The sequence below is a fragment of the Hyla sarda genome, chromosome 4 (assembly GCF_029499605.1).
Source record: "Hyla sarda isolate aHylSar1 chromosome 4, aHylSar1.hap1, whole genome shotgun sequence".
NCBI classification, from domain to species: Eukaryota; Metazoa; Chordata; class Amphibia; order Anura; family Hylidae; genus Hyla; species Hyla sarda.
Genome location: NC_079192.1, coordinates 145,863,175 through 145,885,724, shown reverse-complemented (window position 1 = coordinate 145,885,724; position 22,550 = coordinate 145,863,175). Strand labels below are relative to the sequence as shown.

At 38.8% G+C, this 22,550-nt stretch overlaps 1 protein-coding gene across 2 annotated transcripts in view; it reads left to right on the top strand.

Annotated features, from left to right (window-relative positions):
- The window catches only part of ONECUT1 (one cut homeobox 1), a 46,091-nt gene extending 24,847 nt beyond the window's left edge, over positions 1-21,244 (top strand). Inside the window, exons 2-3 of one of the 2 annotated variants that reach the window (XM_056572341.1) lie at positions 10,380-10,484; positions 20,708-21,244. In XM_056572341.1, coding sequence (XP_056428316.1) covers positions 10,380-10,484; positions 20,708-20,994 — 392 coding nt within the window. In that variant the 3' untranslated portion in view covers positions 20,995-21,244. The remainder of the gene's footprint in view (positions 1-10,379; positions 10,485-20,707) is intronic. The other variant, XM_056572342.1, reaches the window with a different exon arrangement.
- The last annotated feature ends 1,306 nt before the right edge of the window (positions 21,245-22,550 follow it).

The window sequence follows — 22,550 nt, the reverse complement described above, 5'->3', positions numbered from 1 at the left end:
ACTTACATTGAACCTATATTGAGGTCTTGACACCTTCCAGGCTTCTTCTTAAGATATAAACAGCAGCTAATTCCATCTGTGACCTCCTCCGTAGCCACTGTGATCACCTTCCCTATTTGAATAAAGCTGCTTTAATGTATTCAATTCCCATGTTCAGACATCTAAAGTACATGCACTGGGCTTCACTATATAAGGCAAGCAGCTGCACATCACATCCTCCGCTAGGAAAACATCAGCCCAAATAAATGACAGGTAGTTCTTGTAATTTGCACAAGTAATTCTAATTCATAAACTCAATTTATGCTTCAGGGCAGTTCAATAAAGCATTTAAATGATTGTTAGAACACTATATCAAGAGGCCTTTCAGTAAACCGCATTTAGACTTTACTCTTGCCTTTCCTATTACCTTTATTTTCAGCGCACATTAGTTGGTACACAGAGAAATTATTAGAGTGTACTTGTACTTTGTCGTTTTCAATATAAAACATCTCTGCTTGTCTTCACGGAGTATGACACTTGTAAGCATGATGAGTAAGTGAGTTTAGTTATTCACAAAATAATTTTATCGGGTTATGAAGTATGAGAAATTAAAGAACTGCTAAGGCCTAAATATGGGATATAGCCATCCCTGGTGATAGAACAGGCCCAAATGTAAAGATAAGGATTGTAAAATATGATTGAAAATCTAACATGTTAGGGAACAATCCCCATTGACTATAACCAGAGTAAGATACTTAGCTTGCAATTTGGCGGCCAAATAGCTTGGACCATCCCACCACGGTAAGGTGATCTCATTGGGACGGAACCAGAGTAAACAATGATTGGACATGATAGATTTTACTCTCTATAATTTATTATTACTTCTATGGATTAACAGCCTCAGATATCTCTTTTTCTCTTAATTCAAATAATGTTCATGGTAGGTTAAAGGGGTATTCCGGCTTTGTACATCTTATCCCCTATCCAAAGCATAGTATGTATGATCACATGGGTCCTGCCGCTGGGACCCTCATGATCTCGCAGCCCCCGACGTTCTGTGCCACACCCTCTCGTGACGGCTGTCACGTTCCCTCCCATAGACATGAATGGAGGGGGAGTGACCGTGACATCACATCTCGGTCTCGTAGGCAGCACCCGGCACAGGGAATAACTTGTATAAAGCCGGAGTACCCCTTTAAGCCAAATGAACAAGGTTCAGGTATAGTTGAGAAGCATATAAATTGGCTAAGCACTGCTTCAATCATGAAATACCTTAACTGTCGTCTGGGACTTAACACACCAGGGCGCACCAGTAGCTGTGCTCGCTCTTTAGGCAGTGAGTGTCTGCCACTGCCCATCATTAACCCTTTAGATGCCATGATCAAAGGCGATTCACAGGTCTAAAAGAATAATTGACAGGGGCAGTTTTCTTCCTTTCCTAGTTCTCATCGGGACCCCACAGAGCTATCATAGATGTCCAACGAGTTAAAATGGTGACAAAGGTCCCCTTACCCAGCCTCCTGCCACCAAATCGTTGCTCCAATGATTCAGCCTGTTTATGATCTCACATGGTAAACAGCTCAAAAAATAATGCCAAACAATAGACATGCTGATTTTTGGTCACATCACGGTGCAAAAAATGAGCCCTCATACAGCCCTGTATACAGAAAAATAAAAAAACATTCTAAGGGTCAGAATAGGGCAATGTTAAAGGGGTTATCCAGGAAAAAACTTTTTTTTATATATCATCTGGCTCCAGAAAGTTAAACAGATTTGTAAATTACTTCTATTAAAAAATCTTAATCCTTTCAGTACTTATGAGCTTCTGAAGTTAAGGTTGCTATTTTCTGTGCAAGTGCTCTCTGACGACACGTGTCTCAGGAAACGCCCAGTTTTGAAGCAAATTCCCAAACCTCTTCTAAACTGGGCGTTTCCCTAGACACGTGTCATCAGAGAGCACTGAGACAGAAAAGAATAACCTTAACTTCAGAAGCTCATAAGTAGTGAAAGGATTAAGATTTTTTAATAGAAGTAATTTACAAATCTGTTTAACTTTCTGGAGCCAGTTGATATATATAAAAAAACTTTTTTCCTGGAATACCCCTTTAAGCACATTGATTTAATTTAAAAAGTTTGACTTTTTTAAAGTAGCACATTAATAGAAAAACTATATAACTGGGTATCATTTTAATTTTCAGAACAAAGGTTGGGTATTGATCGTATTGATCCAAATAACAAAAAGAACATGTAATTTTTACCATAGCAAGGGCACTGCTTAAGAACAAAACCCCCCAAAAGTTGCAAAATTGCAGTTCTCTTTTCAATTTTCGTCCACAAATAATATTTTTTGTTTGCACTGTACAGTGGTCCCTCAAATACGATGGTAATCCGTTCCAAATGAACCATCGTTTGTTGAAACCATCGTATGTTGAGGGATCCGTGCAATGTAAAGTATAGGAGGTAATACTCACGTATCCCCGCCGCTCCGGACTTGTCACCGCTGCCCTGGATGTCGTCCTCCATCGCTGTCGCCGCGTCCGCTGGGTGTCCCCGTTGCTCCAGAACGTCTCTGCTGCCCAGGATCCTCGCTCTCCGTCGCCGCCATCACCTCGCTATGCACGCCGCTACTCACACCACTCCTATTGGATGACGGGACGGTGTGCGCCACAACGTGATGACGTTGAAGGAGAGCGCCGGCATAGCAGGGGACCCCAAAGAGGACATGCTGGAGCCCCTAGGACATGTAAGTGATCATCGGGGCACATGGCACACCGTAAACGGCTATCCGACAGCAGCTGAAGCAGTCTGCGCTGCCGGATAGCCATTTATGCGATGGCCCGACATACAAAGCATCGTATGTTGATGCTGCCTTCAACATGCGATGGTCTCTGAGAGGCCATCGTATCTTGAAATGATCGTATGTCGGGGCCATCGTAGGTCGGGGGGTCAATGTACATTTTATGGTAAAATGAAAGGTGTCACTACAAAGTACAATTGGCCCCCAAAAATACAAACCCTTATATGGCTCTGTAGATGGAATCATAAATTAATTCTACATGGGGAAATTAATTCAACAGTAACCACCATGAGACTGATGCCAACATGAGACACCATGTCAACACATAACCCTTTCCTTAGCTTCTTTGACTGTAATATGTAAGGTAATTAATTGGAAAGGTTTTGGCTTTGATTGGAGAAAGATAAATAGCAATATAAAAGATAAAATAGCCATCTCTGACTCTAGTCTTAATGATTGTGTTTTAGAATTTGAATTAATTTTTCCAGACCTCAGTAACAGTCTGTAGTCAGTAGGTGGAGTTACTGATCTCACCTTTAATATTCACATTAGATACAATAGGACTGCCTCCTATGTGATATGCTTATTTACTTAAACATGCTTGCTCTGCTTGACCGGTTATTAGAAATAATTGAAAAGTTTCAATAACAATTTTATTAGGGTTATAGAAATCCAGGAATCTAGGGTCAGCATTGATTGTATCTTCCTGCAGTGTATTGATGGCTGCTGCAATTCAGTATCAAAAAAGTTAATAGTTTTGTAGAGCTTATTTGTAAATATAAAACACAACAACAAGGAAGTTGCCCCCTGTGCCTTGGGCAGACCTTTTACAAATTCCCTGTCAATATTTAAAATTTCAAAAAGTATCACATAGGACACTTCCATACTTACTGCCACTGTGTTAAAGGGGTTATCCACCATAAGGTGATTTTAGTACATACCTGGCAGGCAGTAATGGACATGCTTAGGAAGGATCTGGGCTTGTCTTGGGGTTAAATGGCTATGCTGTGAGATTACCATAACACTGTCGCTAGCTTTTTGTGAACTGGTGCTTCCAGTTTGACTTTTCTTTTTTTGACTACAAATCCCATAATTCCATTTTCCTCCCTCCCACACACCAGCCACCCCACCCATTGAAACATAAATGAGCTGCATCCATTCAAAAGACCTGTGGTTTTCAATCAGGGTGCCTACAGCTGTTGTATTAGTTGCAGATTGATCTCTCTCCCACCAAGCGATCGCTCAACCCATTCAAGCAGACAGGCTCCCTGTCATCAGCTGACTAGTGAGTCAGGTCTCGGCTGCTTTGCAACCTGGGAAAAATCTGAGACAACAGTCATTTTGTATGCTGTTAAAAATAAATATTGGGGTGAAAATCACATAAGAATTGTGAGTAAACCGTCACAAACAGGTACAGACACTTTATTATGAACTACACTAACTTTACAGCCCCTGTAGCATAGTAAAAAAAAAAAAAATCCTGGAATACCCCTTTAATCTTATAAACAGTCCTATTCATTAGGCTCTGTTAAAAAACTCCAACTATGACAAGCAACACAGTGTCTGTCTTACACCTCTCACATGAAAGATCATTAGGTTTTGGAAAAAAAATGTAAATATCCAAGACAATATTCCATCCTTTCCCCCATCTCAAAGCTTAGCTTTTTAAACTATTTACTAAAAATGTAGCAGACAAAAGCCATAGCCATTAAATGTTCAGTCCGGAGGATAAATGTCTGAAACAGATATTATTTTTCGCCTGGGGAGCTGCTCTTATCCCCCAATGTTTTTACATTGTAACACAGAATGTTCTGCTTGACTGCTGTGCATAAGCACAAGCTGGGCACAAGCTCACCAAGAAGTCAGTACATGTGGAGTGGATTTCCATTACAGCAAGGATAAAATGATTACAAACTACAAGAACCTCAACCACCATTTAAAAAGAAACGGTTAGGTAATAGTCACAAATATACTGCCAAATAACCTGGAGTAACTGAGCTGCCTTAAAGTGTCCCTATCTTCAAAAAAAGAACTTTCGTCATGTCAAAGACGCGTCAAAATTTGTGATTGGTCGGGGTCTGAGTGCTGAGACCCCCACTGATCAGGAGAATGAGCGGGGACAAACATGCAGGGCTTAACTTTCCAGCTCTCAACAATTTTTGTCTCACTGCTTCATGATAAGTCTATGGGGCAGCAAGACAAAGATTGCTGAGAGCTGGGAAGTAAAGTGTGTTACTGTATGCCTGGACGGTGGGGGTCTCAGCACATATACCCCGTCGGATCAAAACTGTCTCCCTGACATGTCAAAAGTTTTTTCAAATTTTGACAGTGACACTTTAATATATAACTAGCAACAATAAGTTCCTAGATGACACTTGCCATTATAAGGGATGTCCAAAAATTTTTTTGGGGTTGGATTAACTGCATTTTGCAGTTCTTTTTTGCTGCATTTGTGTTTGCCCTTTTAACGTCAAATCTTTTAGGTAAAAAATCATGCAGACAGATGTTACTTTAACAATTATAGACTAGCATTTCCATACAGTGAGTATATAGTGGTAAATACCATCTCTACACAAGCCCTGCAGACCATATAAGTGATTACAGTGCAGATACATCCAGTGGCTCACAGGGAGCATCTTCTTGGAGTCATTCTCTTTTATTTTCTTCTCCATCATGCCCAGACCACCATGAAGTCTTCTTTGAGCCATGACTGACCTCTGCAGAATCTGGCTTAAAAACATTAGGTTCCTTTCATTTTCAGTTTTATAGGCTAAGAAAAATATCAGGTGCTACAATAATCTCTGTAAAATAATGATGCACGAAATTACTTTTTAACATCCCAATATACAACCCCTGGCTATAGTTATGAAATTACCAAACTAACAGGATGTTTATCCAAGTTTTTAATTCATAAATCATTTTTTTTTCAATTTAACTGTGCTCAGAAAGCAGTTACACAGAAAAAAAACTATACTTAAAGGGGTATTCCAGGATTTTTTTATTTGACTATGCTACAGGGGCTGTAAAGTTAGTGCAGTTCATAATATAGTGACTGTACCTGTGTGTGATGGTTTTCTCACAATTCTTATGTGATTTTCACCCCAATATTTATTTTTAACAGCATACAAAATGACTGTTGTCTCAGATTTTTCCCAGGTTGCAATGCGGCTGAGACCTGACCTCACTAGTCAGCTGATGGTAGGGAGCCTGTCTGCTTAAATGGGTGGAGCGATCGCTTGGTGGGAGAGAGATCAATCTGCAACTAATGCAACAGCTGTAGGCACCCTGATTGAAAACCACAGGTCTTTTAAATGGATGAAGCTCATTTATGTTTCAATGGGTGGGGTGGCTGATGTGTGGGAGGGAGGAAAATGAAATTATGGGATTTGTAGGCAAAGAAGAAAAGTCAAACAGGAAATACCAGTTCACAAATAGCTAATGGCAGTGTTCTGGTAATCTCACAACTCGCAGATCCTTCCTAAGCATGTCCATTACTGTCTGCCAGGTGCATACTAAAATCACCTTATGGTGGATAAACCCTTTAACCCCCCCCCCCTCGCCCCCCACCTCTACAATTTCTGTGTTGGTCCCTGGCCACGCCGCATTTCCTTGTCTTTGTGTCACATAAGAACATTCCCACCTAGGCAATCAGGGGTTGTAGCAATATTCCAACTCACTGATTGGCTGAGCAGGAAAGTCCTTGTGTGACACAGATACAAAGAAGCGCAGCATGGCTTGAGACCCACATGGAGATAGTAGCGGCAGGGGAATCACTGCCATCTCCCCTGGTCCTCTACCTGACATGTAACCCCATATCATAAATCACTGGGGACATTAGATTGTTTTCATTGGGTGCCCTCTTTATATGTTTTATTAGAACATCACCAGACAAATGTTCCAACATCATCTTCTGAATATCACTTTCATTCAATCCTCCACACTCCATGATCAATTCCCTTTAGCATGCTTCTTCTGTTTAGGTGTTAGTGCTGATTTTCACGTAGGTGTTATATAAAATCCCATTTCATTTAGCCAACTTTTCACATTTCTGTCACAAGCATTGACTCCTGGAACTTACCATCTGTTTTGTTGTACATCTTCTATTTTCAAGTTTGTGGGAGATTTATCAAAACCTGTGTAGAGGAAAAATTGCCCACAGCAACCAGTCAGATTGCTTGTTTTATTTTTCACAGGCCTCTTTAAAAATTAAAGAAGCGATCTGTTTGGTTGCTATGGGCCCCTCCATTGCTCTGGGTTTTTTAATCCTGATGTCTACCCATATATTTTTATTTTATAATTCCAATATTTCATTTCCTAAATGATTCCATTATTTTTATGTCATTCATTAAAATAATTGTCTCTTCTTTTTTGAGTTATGCGTCATGAAACCAGAATCTTCAGCTACCGAACATCATTCTCTGTCATATCTGTGAAGCTGGGTCACCATCCTCTACGGGTGCCGTCACATACATCTGGTGATCCGGCTCAGTGACTGGCCTCAACTAATGCCACAAAGTCCATCAGTTGTCTATGGGTCCGGTGTCTAGTATTTCTGCAGGCTACAATGGGAAATGCTGCAAGACGCTCCGGAGTCCCGATTAGTGTGTCCCAATTGGGACACTGGGCAAATCTGACTGAGCTGGATTACCAAAGATATTTGACGGTGCCCTCAGTGTTGGTATTCTAAGTTTTTCCAGGGGTTGTAATTCAGATAATTTCTGCTTTTTGTGGAAGAGAACATTTGGATGTATGAACTGATTTAAAATAATGAAGAGTGTGAGTGTCATTCCCATAGTTGGGTTTAGAAAACAGAAATGTGTCTAGGCTGATAGTCTAATCAGTTATAATGTGGTGGAAATGTAGAGGTGCTTCAATGTGTATATAGGCAGAATACAGTCTTATTCTTGGTTTACGGAAGAGCAGGCTCAGCGATAAGAAGACAGATAGAGAATCCCTGGCTGAGAAAGTCCTCCACCTGTGACTGGTAAATTGTCAGTGTCCTTGCAGACTGATTGATTTATAACCAACTAATGCATTGCCACATTTACTCAGAGTTAATGTTTATCTAAATGAGATACAGCGGTAGGAAATATTTTCAAACACCATTTGATACTGAGTGATCACGTTCCTTTACAGTCTTTCAGAATGTATCATGAGGAATAGCTAATATTATCCACTAATGCCATAACAGACAGACTAATAGACGGCTCAGTTCTTATGGTATTTACTATGCGTGTTATTTATCAAATCAAAATTTTAAAGACACAATGGCTCATCTGAAAAATCAATTAAACACTATTCCTATACAAACACATATACAGAAATGCACACATATGAAAGGGCATATACAACATATTAGTGAATGTTTACATAGTAATTGTACTGTAATCAGTATGAAATAGTGGATGGATGCAAGATACAATCTAATCTGTCTTCAACCTGTAAAGATACAATCTAATAATCATGACAGAAGTAAAATCCCTATATGTAAAGCCACTGTACCCTGAGCCTGGCCTGAAGCAAACGTAAGGACCAGAGCAACTTTGACAAGACATTGACTGATTCAGAGCATCTCTAAAACAGTAGGTCTTGTGAGGTGTTCTCAGTATAGTGACTCGTACCTACCAAAAGTGCTCCAACAAAGGACAATTGGTTGAACAGATGACTTGGTCATGAGTGTCTAGGTCTCATTAATGCACTTGAGAAGCATAGGCTAGCCTTTCTGGTCCTATCCCATAGAAGAGCTATTTTAGGTCAAATTGCTGAAAAAGGTTAATGCTGGCTATGACAGAAAGGTAGAAAAACAATAAAAGAAAATGCATATAAAGATCCAATTTTTAAATGTGTGTGTTTTTTGCATTTATGTTTCAATATAACTTTGGATCGTTAAACGCATTTGTTTCATTGTTTTTCTGTTTAGGCTGCGTAGGATACATTTACGCTCTTATTGGAGAGTGTTTTTTTGAATATGACAGAAAGGTGTCAAAATATCTGTCCACAACTTAAAGGACATCTGTAGTGTAATACAACTTATCCCCTATCCGAAGTATAGGGGATAAGTTATAGATTGCGGGGGTTCCGAGCGCTGTGGCCCCCTGGGATCTCCTGGACAGGTCTGCGGCAGTATGCTGGAAAGGGAGCATTCCGTCCCTGCATGAGATACATGTAGGGAGCATGTCAGATTTCTGCTGGGGACGAAACTGCACTTCCTGCAGACTGCCGCGGCCCCGTCTAGGAGATCCCGGGTCAGCCCCAGTGCTCGGACCCCCCGCGATCTATAACTTATCCTTTGGAAAGGGGATACGTTATGTTGCGCTGGAGTACTCCTTTAAAGCATCTACAATGGGCATATGTGTCATAACAGGACAATAAAGCAATGGAAGAATCTGGCCTGGTCTGCTGTATGTACTCTTCTTAGTATAGTCAGTTTGATATACAGTATAGTATGACACTGGGACTGTTGTCCAAATAAAGATAGTTATTCATTATTACAGGTTATGTCACTGTTCAGCAGGTGTGGGAGCCCATTGCTGAATTTGCTATGGGGTTCTGTGAATTACTGTTATCCTGCCATGATATCAAAAAAGCGTAGATAGGTCCTAAGATAAATTAAAGATTATCAGTAGGGTTTAACAGGTGAACAGGATTCTAATGCCTTTAGGGAGATATTTTCTATGGAGGAAACTGAGATAATCTCTATGCCAGCAATATTTTCTTTATCATATTCCTATCAAATGAAGGAAGAGTTGGCATCATATAAAGATTCAATCTAACACTGGCGTCTATGAGCTATAGGCACTTGAGGGTTGATTTCACGCTTGGGAACGATTTATTCAAAGTCAACAACTTGCACTTTTTGTATTGTTCATGTGCATATCAATGTTCAGATTTTAAATCATTTGCCATAACTAAATTCAAATTACCATTTGTATAGAGGGACAATTTATTGCCCATTATAATTCAAAGCTGTACTTTCCATTAGCATGCAATGCACTCTGTACATTAACTTAGCATTTATGCCAAACATAATGTTTTACTCATTCCATCTAACAGCCCCTTTGGATATGACATCCATATTTTTTATTTCCCTCCAGTGCTAATCATATAGTCTCTCTTTATTGACCACCTACTTTCTGCCAGCTTCACTGGCAACTATTTACGCTTCCTCCTACAATGATGTCTTTGGGTAATGCCATGACATGTATGCCCCCCATAATTACATTATACATTGGGATTTACATTTAAACACTAGTTCAGGTACAGTATGTGAGAGTTCTGGCGCTGCCTATCATAGCCTCTGTGTTATTTTTTAGAAAGGAATTGAAATGCTGGCATCTTGTTATGTGGATAAAATCAGTGTTCCTACTGTGCACTAGTTTGATACATGACTCCCTATTTTCTGTTTCCATCAATATTCTCCTTTCATCACTTTCACTTGATACAATCGCATGCCTATCTCTATGTTGATGTCATTAAACATTTACATGTATAGTGAATATTGTTTTTAATAATTACTTTATATAAAAAAAGTAAATTCATTAATTTGTTGTAATAAGGTGGAGCCTATTTTCATTTCAATGATCTGATGTCTTTACTAAACTAGCTTTGGTACCAGCCGATCCGGTATTTCAGCACTCTGGACAGTTGCCTGCAGACTCCCTGGTTAAAATCGGTTATCCATCACAAAGCACCCAGTCTAATCACTTGTGTGAGTATACATACTGCATTTCTTCAGGAGATATTCCAAACAGCCTGTTTTTTACATTTTTTATTTTCCTCTTTTTCACCTACAAACAAAATGCACCCATTAATAATAAAATGTGATTACTGTCAAGACCTAAGTTCTAAGAAACTGGTAGGTGCAGTGTTAGTACAACATGAATATAAAATACTTCAGGGGTGGAGACTGCACTGAAAAATATGAATTTGGTTGGTTGACTAAGACCAATGTGTACTTTTTATTATCAATAGTAACAATATATCATTTTAAAATAGTAATAATAATGAGAAATGTATATGCACAGCGTTATCAGAAATGTCATAATTGTTAATATCAATTGTATATGCATTGTTTACATTTACATAGTTTGTGTGTATCTTCCCTACTGCTAATGTCTAAACTTATGTCAGGGATAGCTTCATCCTATAGTTAATTTATTTGTCTCTAGTCTACATGTACATCAATCTATCATTAAATCCTGTCCATGAGATTTCTAATACAATAACACTATGGGCCTCATTTACTAAAAGTGTTGGGTTTTTACTAGTGTGAGATGTTATTTCAGACTTGTAGGGTTCCACTCTATTTACTATGGGGATTCACAAGTCGGGAAAATGTTTTAACCCCTTCATGACCCAGCTAGTTTTGGCCTTTATGACCCAGTCCATTTTTTCAAATCTGACATGTGTCTCTTTAAGTGGTAATAACTTTGAACTAACTGCTTTTACCTGGCAAAGTTATTCTGAGATTGTTTTTTCTAGACATATTGTACTTTATATTAGTGGTAAATTATTGTTGATACATGAAGCGATTTATGTGAAAAACTCTAAAATATTGTGAAAAATTGGAAAAATTTTCATTTCTCTGTTTGAAACTCTCTATGTCAAATAAATGTAGTTATTGATTCACATCCACAACATGTCTACTTTATGCTGGCATCATTTGTCAAACATTACTGATATTATAAGAAGAGAGATAGATGCTAAAGAAAGGACATACTGTTTACATACCGAGGTCCTTTCCCAGCTTATGTTAAGAAATGAAAACTAAAAGGATGCAAGGATAACTTTATGGACAGGGAAAGAGAAGAAAACATACCCGGAAATATATAGAGTTGGTTTAATACACCAAATTTTTTGTTGCATTTTTGTAGCCAGATGGTACTTTATGGTCTAAAGTGAAATTGAAAATGAACTACATATGTAATAAATATGGCTGCATACACCAAAAATCTGTCACTTTTTGTACCAACATTTTTTTACTGGACATGTTTCATGTGTTTTAGACACTTTTTTTTAACAGTTTTGAGCCTTGATTAGTAAAGTGGCATGGCTTGCTGGAAATTGGGCATGACTTCTATGTCAACTAATAGATAATGTAATAATATAAACTTTAAAGATAATGTAAACTTTTTTTTTTAAATCAACTGGTGCCAGAAAGTTAAACACATTTGTAAATTTCTTCTATTTAAAAATCTTATTCTTACAGTACTTATCAGCTGCTGTTTGTTTCCCAGGAAGTTCTTTTCTTTTTGAATTTCTTTTCTGTCTGACCACAGTGCTCTCTGCTGACACCTTTGTCCATGTCAGGAAATGTCCATAACAGGATAGGTTTGCTATGGGGATTTTCTCCTGCTCTGGACAGTTCCTGACATGGACAGATGTGTCAGCAGAGAGCACTGTGGTCAGACAGAAAATAAATTAAAAAAGAAAAGAACTTCCTGTTATAACACATACAACAGCTAATAAGTACTGGAAGGAATACGATTTTTAATTATAGTGGTCCCTCAACATACGATGGTAATTCGTTTCAAACGACCCATCGTTTGTCGAATCCATTGTATGTTGAGGGATTCGTGCAATGTAAAGTATAGGAAGTTATACTCACCTGTCCCCGCCGCACTGGACCGCGTCCTCAATGCCCCCTGCTGTTGTCCCAGGGCTCCCGATGCTTTCCCGCTGCTCCGGAGTCTTCTTCGGGATCGTCCAGCTTCTTCCGCCTCGCTTTCTGGTGACGTTATTACGTTGGTGCGCCGGGACGGCGTGCGCACGACGTAATAACGACACCGGAAAGCAAGGCCCGGACCCCGGAGAAGATGCAGAAAACGCCGGAGGGTCGCGAAGTGTCTGGGATGTCCGGGATGCTTAAACTGCTATCCGACAGCAGCTTAAGCATTTTGCGCTGTCGTATAGCAGTTAATGCTATGGCCCCGACATATAAAAGCATCGTATGTCGATGCTGAAATCGACATGCGATGGCCTCTGAGAGGCCATCGTATGTCGATTTGATCATATATGTCGGGGGGTTACTGTATTTACAAATCTGTTTAACTTTGTTGCACCAGTTGATTAAACATTTTTTTTCCACTGGAGTACCCTTTCAACTACATAGTCAAACTATGCACCAGATTTCCAAACAGCATGAAACACTATGATACATCTGGTGCATTTTTAGACTGTCTAGTCTGAGTTTGCACAAAATATTTTTATCTATTTCCCCCAAAGTGTTTTGGTTTGTGACAATTTTTCATTCAGTTGCACTTTTATTTTAAACATAGCATAGATATATTACTTTATGTGCCATTAGGACTATCTATAGGAGTTTGAAAACACAAGACAAAATGTACTTTACACTTAAAGGGGTACTCCGCCCCTGGCATCTTATCCCCTATCCAAAGGGGACCCCGGGGATCGCCGCTGCGGCACCCCGCCATCATTACTCCACAGAGCGAGTTCGCTCTGTGCGTAATGACGGGCGATACAGGGGCCGGAACAGCGTGACGTCATGGCTCCGCCCCTCATGACATCACAGCCCGTCCCCTTAATGCAAGTCTATGGCAGGGGGTGTGACAACCGCCACGCCCCCTCCCATAGATTTGTATTGACGGGGGCAGGCCGTGACATCACGAGGGGCGGAGCCGTGACGTAACGATGCTCCGGCCCCTGTATTGCCCGTCATTACGTGCAGAGCAATCTCACTCTGCGCAGTAATGATAGTGGGGTGCTGCAGCAGCGATCAACGGGGTCCCCAGCAGCGGGACCCCGGCAATCTGACATCTTATCCCCTATCCTTTGGATAGGGGATAAAATGTCTAGGGGCGGAGTACCCCTTTAAAAGATTTGGTATCATGTAATGTTTTGTGGCATTTTTCATGCCTACACTTCTGCATTTTTTCTGTTACCAGATGTTTTATTAAAATATATAGGTGAATACAATATTTATCTTAAACTATTTTTTGTGATACTTTAGTGCCTTTTTTGTGTTTTGTGGGTCAGTACCATTTTATTCAAAGTGCTCTACAGTTGGCATTTTTTCAGGTGCTTTTCTTTATAGGTTCCCCTATAGGATATGTATTTTATATGCACATACACAAACAACAACAGATAAAAGTGTGCGTGAAGGAAACCTTAGGGTCTTTTCACAAGCACAATATTTGATGCTGCAGATTTGAAGCTGTTTTCAGTCATTTAATTTACAAACATGTACAGGATATACCCAATCTCTATATACACATATACACAAACATACAGCTCAGCTGAATATTCCTAAAATAAGCCTCTACCAAACAGCTCTGGTCTGGACTTATCCCCCCAAAAATAAATAAGAAGGGCAGTTTATATACAACATGCCAGATCCTTCACTCCTTCAACATCATCTCTTTGAGTACGGTCATCTAATCCTGACAAAATGGTTGTTTGGAAAGGCTTATGTATAATTCTAATACTTTACATCTAATAAATGTAGTAGCACAGTGTCAGTGTTTGTGGGATGTTTCTTACATGTAATTTACTCCTAAAGCCCTGAAATGGACAACACAGATTATGGAAGGATGGATAGATTAGATATAGATAGAAATATTTAATAATTGGCTAAAACATGAAAATGCATTTCTAATCTTTCTTCTAATCTCAGTACAGTCCAACAGCACAGCCTATTGGTAGATAGACTATTTTACTTAGAAAAGCAATAAAATGTCTTATCTAATGCAAATATTGATGAAGTCACAAATGTGTTCATTAAGGTAGTTCAGTTGCAACAATTAGAGCTCCTTTTAATTAACAAATAGTAAATGAGGATACCGCCTTAAAGATGATTCCCTTATTACTAATTCACAACAGAAAGTACTATACTTCCTAACCAAACTGTTACATTTATTATCAGATAGAAGTATTTCATGATCTATCTATTTATCTATCTTACCTATCTATTTTATCTTTCTATCTATATATGTATCTACTGTATGTTTTTATTTACTCTATTAATCTCTTTCTACATTTTATCTACAGTAGAATCTCCCAATAGCAAACACTCACAGGGAATAAAAAAGTGTCCACTATTGAGAGATGTCTCCTTGGGAAAAAGGCTCAAAAATCTTCCTAAGTGAGGGAATTCTGTCTTGTACTCACTCCAGAGTGTAATTACCTATAAAACATGATAAAAAGCAATATAACAGTATAATCTCCCTGTGTCATTTAATCTCCCCTTATCCCCCCTGTATGATTTCATCCCCCCTTTTATACCCTGTACCATCTCAACCCCCTTGCATTGTGCCAAAGTATCTCCCCTTACCCCCTGTGCCACAATATTTCCCCTTGATCCCCTTCCCTCCCTGTTCCATTTCATTTCCCCTTTATTACCCTCTGTGTAAATTCCTCACCCCCCCCTTTATGAAGTGGCACAGGGGGATTAAGGGGGAATGAAATGCCACAGAGGGTGGTAAAGAGAGGGCGATTAATTTGCACAGAGGGCAATAAAAGGGGACTGAAATAGCAAAGGGGGGAATTAAGAGGAAATTATGTGGAATCGGGGATAATAAAGTAGCACGAGGGGATCAGGGAAAAAGGGGGGTGAATGATGTGGCCAGTGGACATACAAAATCAAGAGACCACTGTTTAAACATCAGTCTTCTGCTTCTGTAGAGGAGTGCAGCGGAGGCCTGGGCCACTTACTGGGGTATTGGCTGTACCCCCTGACGGTGGCCCTGTGTGCAAGGTAGGGCCGGCACATAAACCTGATTGTCCCCTAATAGAAGTGTTTTGTACCCTATTGTCCCTTATTGGGAGTGTTCTGTCCCCTATTGTCCCCAATTTGGTGTGTCCATGTCTGCTTTTGGCAATGTCCCTTATTTGGAGGGTTCAAATACATTAAGTCTTATGGGGCTCTGCCGGGGAACTAAAAACTGTCTGCTATTGAGAGGTATCCCCTATTGGGAGGTATCTGGTAATGGAGATTTTACTGTATCTATATATCTAGCTATCTCATATATTTGTCTGTCTATCTATCTATCATCTCTCTATCTATTTATCTATCAATCTTATCTATCTATCTATCTATCTATCTATTTTATCTTTCTATCTATATATTTATCTACTCTATGTTTTTATTTACTCTATTAATCTCTTTCTACATTTTATATATCTATATATCTATGCAATACTAAGCAGATAGCAGTACACCTAAACGGTATATAGTGAGAAGAACAGAATTTATTGGCCCATGTTAGTGCGACGTTTCAATGGTATCACACCATCTTTATCAAGCATATGCTTGATAAAGATGGTGTGATACCATCGAAACGTCGCACTAACATGGGCCAATAAAGCTCTGTTCTTCTCACTATATGCCGTTTGGGTGTGCTGCTATCTGCCAAGTATTGCATCGATGGATGAGGTCTGCGACTGGGACCCCACTTCTTGCCTGCACCTCTGTTTACGCCATACTAACAACTGAGGTTGTGCTGCCTATCCTGTGTTTTTTTGTTTTATCTATATATCTAGCTATCTCTTATATTTGTCTATCTATCTATCTATCTATCTATCTATCTATGTAGGACAAAAAAATAAATAAAATTGGGTGTAGAGCAGCACCTCCAAAACAGCGAATGAAATAAATATGGTGCAGGCAGGTCCCTGGGACCCCGGTCCCAGGCACAAAAGGATACAGAAACAAAAGGATGACCGCAGCACTCCAAAGTATCAAAAATAAAACGTGACATTCTCAAGAATGGTGTTGTGAGAACACCGAAGCGTTGCACTTGCCTTTTCATGGAATAAAAGTCACATTTTATTTTTGATACTTTGGAGTGCTGCGGTCATCCTTTTGTTCCTATGTAGGACAAAAAGTATATCCCGCAGCACTCCAATTCAAGTGAAGCAACATGAAGTTTATTTCCTTATAGAAAGTGATGAGGAAATAAACTTCACGTTGCTTCACTTGAATTGGAGTGCTGTGGGATTTACTTTTTTGGTCCTATCTACTACTGCTGCCAGTGACCAGGGCTGCGATGGCCCGCTTGCACCCCTGCCACCTTGGACATTTTATGGTTGTGCTGCTCTTGCTTGCTTGTACATATATATCCTTCTATCTATCTATCTATCTACTCTTTGTTTTTATTAACTCTATTAATCTCTTTCTACATTCTAACGTTCTATATTTTGTTTCTCTTTCTTTATTTTACCTATCTATTTATCTATCTATCCATCCACCCATCTATCTACTCTATCTTTCTTCCTATCTATCTAAAATAATCAGTTTAAACGTCGCTTGCTGTTGTAAAGACACCTTTCAGATGGAAAAAACACTTATTTTTTCACTATTTTTGTGTGCTGCAGAGAGATCCTTATTGTTTTCTATCTATCTTTCTATCTATCTATCTATCTATCTATCTATATCTATGTTCCATCCACAGTATCTATCCATCCATGTTCTTTCTTTTGTTTAAATCCATCTATCTATCTATCTATCCATCCATGTTCTTTCTTTTTTAATCTATCTATCTCATATCTATCTATCTATGTATTTATATACCCATCTATCTGTCTACCTCATATATATCTATATAATATCTGAATTATTTTGTTCTTGCTTAGTTAGCAGAATAGTTCTACTTATATTCTTGTACTGTTTATTACCTTCATGGCAAAAAAAATAATGGTACTTTAATCCTAATGATACTGCAAAAGTAACAATGGCACCAATTTCACTTCTTTTTAGATGTATAATTAATGTCTATTGCCCTTAATCCCATCATAGCTTTGTAGACATCAGGGCAGAGTCAGCTATGCATTGTATATCCACTGATATTACTAGCTTGGATATCTGTTGACATTCATTCTACTGACTCATTATGGTTCTTAGGTGAGCAGGTTGGTTTTAGAGTTGTGTAATGTGCAAGTGGAAAGTAAGTTGCATGCAAAAAATCAATAGGAGAGTAAGCAGACGGCGCCATATATACGTACCAAGCTGCTGGCCCGGCAGAAGAGGAAGCAATCAGGAAAGTTCAGATCTTGGCACATGAAGCAGATTGTGTATTGTATATGACAAGGGGGAGTTCAGTACAGCACAAAGAAAAGTAGATAGCACAAACAGATAAACTATACCAACATCTCTTGATGTCTTTATGCAGATCCTTCAAATAATAATGGAGCTAATATATGACTGATACAGTTATTGCTTTTTGCAAAAAAGGATAAAGTAAAAATTGCCCACAGGTTGATCGATTTAATCTAAAAAGAGTATCTGACCACAACTAATCCTCTCCTCACCTCTACTGTATTAAAATAGGATGCATCTTTAGTTGCAGGGAACATGCATGTTAGACCATATTTGCATATGTCTGGTAATCAGGCATAGTTGCCTTCTAGAGAAGTATTCCAGAATAAAAACAATTATGTGCTCCATTTTTCAATGTAGAACAACTCTGAAGGGCCACTATGCCAGATCACCCATGACATGCCCAGTTTCTGCCTATGGTGGGATGCCAGGTGCAATGCCTCCAGTTTATTGTCTCTGGTGTTCCAATCTGGGGGGGCTCTAGATAACCTAATATATTTGAACCGGCCTTACAGGGATTCTCAGATATTGTAAAAAAAAGGGTCTGCTTTTATTTATAAACAGTGCCACTGGGCAGTGTCCGGTGTTGCAGCTCAAGTTCATTCTATTCTGCAAATCCAAACACAGGCCATGGACAAGCATGGTTCTAGAAAAAATAAATGTTTGCCATGACTATTGGCTGAACAGGGATTTAGCAGATAGTAATGATATGTTTGTGCTTTAGAGCACATATTACTGGGCAGTCGTAGGCCAAACAGGCCCATATCACCCTGTGTAATAAGGGCAGCAATCATCCAATAATTGGCCAAACTTTAATTTGTCGGCTGATTGGGTTGTTTTGACCTGTTGGAAAATTATTGTGCATTGGATGTACATATCCATTGTAATAGGGAATGTGCGGCCAATGGTAATTGCAGCAAAGCGCAGCAAGAATGATCTAGAGATTTGTCAAGCAGCCCTCCCTGCATTATAGTCAACCCTTGCAATAGGTTCCAGCACCTATCTACAAGATCAGCGTTCATTTACAGTGCAGGTCGGCACATCTAATAGGGCCTTTAAATGTTAAGTGAGTTAGGAATAAGTGAGAACTGTGGCATTAGAGAGAATTCTATAAACTTTTGAACTTTGCACTCCTGAGATAAAGACAAATAAAAAAAAAACTTCTTTAAATAGTTTTACTATCACTCTTTGTGGGCTGATAATGCTTACGTAGATACTGGGCCAAAATAAGGATAAATTGTTAGACTATTATTATATATGAATTATTGGCGCTGTCTATTGATTTGTTATATTGATTATTCTTAAAGATAACTTGGCAGACATACAGTCTTTAAAGGGTATGACATGCTGTCAGCAAACTATACATCTTACGTTACAGAGTAATATATAGTCACAGACACATCTCTGATAATAGGTAGCTCTTGAACCCAACTGCTACTAGCAATACAATCCAAGAGGCGCCTCCTTATCACAGATGAGATAGGTCACTATGTGCTTATTAGCTGATTAATCTTACTTAAACAAAAGATACAAGAGGAATGGAACATTATTTCAAGCTATCTGAGTTGACTTTGCTCCAAGTTTAGCCAGTGGCTGTTAAAACTATGTTATGGAAATCTACCTGCCATAATTCCATAATATTACTACACATAAACGGGCTAAAGTGCTACAATATACAGAGGTATGCCTAGTTTAACAAGTCTACCACTTGTATAACAAGCAAATATCCGAGCAGAGCTACAGATAAAAGCTAAGATAGGAGTAAGTTTCCCCAATGTTTGCCATGTTTGTGTTACTAATCCAATTCGGAATTTTAATGACTGAACGGAAAGGCGGAAGAAACTTTAACCTTTAGCGTCATCTGAGGGCCCAAGATATTTATCTCCATAATAATAGAAAAAAAGAGAAAATTTAAGTAACCTGGCTGCAATCTGGTTTTCATATGTCATGTGTTACGGCTGATGTAGTTGTCCCACCTAGTCTGTATTTGTATTATAGCTTCTGGTATAATGGTGGACCCAAGACATTGCAGTCATTAATGTGACAATTCGAACTTAGGACCATTTTTACCTAGATACCCTTAGATGTGTGCCATCCATAAATGATATGTAAATGCCTTTGATGACCCAATAAAATGTGTGCCACAGATTTCCCCTGGATTTGCAAAGACCACTAGACAATGTTTTTAGATTTTGTATCACCACAATGAAACAAGCCAACTTTGCGTCCATTCTAGGTCTTATCACATTTCTTGACTTCAGATACTTGCTTATTTTCCTGATCATCTAAAAGTGGACCTGTCACTTTAAAACTGCTATCAGGCAATAATGATATTCAGGAGAGGAGTTCATATATACCTGCAGTCGTGGTCATGCAGCTTACAAGAAGAAGATAGACATTGCAGAAAGTACCACTTGCAAGTCTCCAAGGGGGCAGGATTGGTCTTTACATAGTTGATTGGATTCTTAAGCTTTCAGTCATAGGTGACAGAAAGGTTTATAAACATTTTCAATACAGAGGGCTCTGGACCCCTAAGAAGAAGAGACCACCCCCTGGGCATTTGCAATGGTGGGCAGGACCTTCTAAAACATTTAACTGGTAGGTGCAAGCTGCATGATGGAGATTACAGGTATATATGGACTCCTCTTTCTGACTGCTTTATGGGACTGTTAGCAGTGTTACTAGTATAAAAGTATAAAAAACAGGCCCTCTTTTAACGTTTAATAACATATATCCAGAGTAAAGACTAATGTTATATTTGTGTATAATATACATGACACGTTAAAAGCCTTCTATTGAGCAGAGTTGTGTATTAGTGGATGCATGTTACAATCTTACACTGGTAGTTATATGTTTTTTTCATCTTCATCTTTTATCAGCATGTAAACGAAAAGAACAAGATCATGGTAAAGACAGAGGGAATACACCAAAGAAGCCAAGGTTGGTCTTTACAGATGTCCAACGGAGGACTCTTCATGCAATATTCAAAGAAAATAAGCGTCCATCCAAAGAATTACAGATCACTATTTCCCAGCAGCTTGGCTTGGAGCTCAGCACAGTCAGCAACTTCTTCATGAATGCTCGCAGAAGGAGTCTAGATAAGTGGCAAGATGAGGGCAGCTCGGGAAACACATCATCTTCATCAAGCACTTGTACCAAAGCATGAAGAAAAAAAAAACAAAGGAAAAAGAAAAAAAAAAAAAAAAAAAAGAAACTACAACCTCGGTGGAAAAGCTTTAATAAAAAAGGACAAGGACCTCACAATAGCAGGTTTATACTTTCAGAACTATTTCAAACCAAAATTATTTATAAATCCAAAGAAACCAAAGACTCATTTCTCCTGTACGGTGAACTTTTCTTCTTAAAACATTTTTCAGGAGAACGACTTGCAAAAAAAAAAAAAAAAAAGAAAGAAATTGATACTACTTCTACTAATAATGATGATACAAAATTCCACTGGCCTTACACCTTCAATCATCACATCCATCTTAACCGTAGTTTGCTGTCTGGTGGTTTGGAGCATTGTGGTCTCTTGTCATTGAATGGACTTTTTCTGATGTGGGTTTTCATTGCCACCACACATTTAAACATGAAGGTGTATGGTGTATCAGTACTGTATACAATCCAGTGGTAAGGAACATGGTCATAACTTGTCTACAGGTTGGGATATGGTGTGACCTACAAGTCGTCTTGAGTTCATTGGAACTGAGTGTAATTGTGTCGTTTGAGCCTAACGGGTTTTAAGACTTGCCGGTGGTGTTCAAATGACTGAATGGCACCTAGACCTGTGCATTCTCTTTGTTTGTTAAGAGTTCTTCAGAAAATAGTCACACAACCTCTCCCACAAGTGCAACATACCAAAGAACATGTTTAGAATAGTATTCCAGGTGTTTTATTCCAGTGATTTTAATATTCCAGTGATATTTTTACATAATGTTGTATGAAGAAGTGTAGGTATAAACAATTCTAATTTCTTACTAGATAAAAATGAAAACTCATGAACAGGACTGTTATTTAAAAGGAAACTAAATAATAGGAACTTGTTTCTCATTGTAGTTATTTGAGGCTACGATCTGCTCGAGCACAAATATTTTCAGTTTGTCTAATATTTTTCCCACACGCCACAGTCCTACTCTTTTGTATTACAATAATCCAGTGTGTGTGCGTGTGCAGCACGTATGGATGAGAGAGTGGGTGTGCGCTTGTGTATAGGACTGTGTCTGCAGCCTTTCAAATAATTGCATTTCCTGTACCCTTCTTTTTGATCAGGCTTAAAAACTTGCTCCTTTAAGAAATGGTAAATTGTTTGCCCCAACCCTATCAGTTCCTATAATCCTATTTGCTAAATAATAACATATATAACAGTAAAAATTTGTCATCCCCAATTATAACAATCTGAGGATTAGTGGGTGGGTTTCTGGTTTCTTGGGCTGGTACAAGGATCTTCAGCAATAGAAATATACCTGTATATCTGTATAATCTGTGCTATTTCAAGATGTTCTGATTTTAATCATATAGAAGCAGTATCCAAAGAGCAATGACAACAAACCAAAGACTTAGTAGAATGTTGAAGAGCTACTTTATATTTTTTTTTACTCACACTACGTAGCAGGTTTATACAGCTAGTGGCATTGATTGTAGAACTGTATCTTAGCATAGTGTCCACAACTGGTTACAAAACTGCAGAATATTCTATAGTTTCCTACACCTCTTACTTTACTT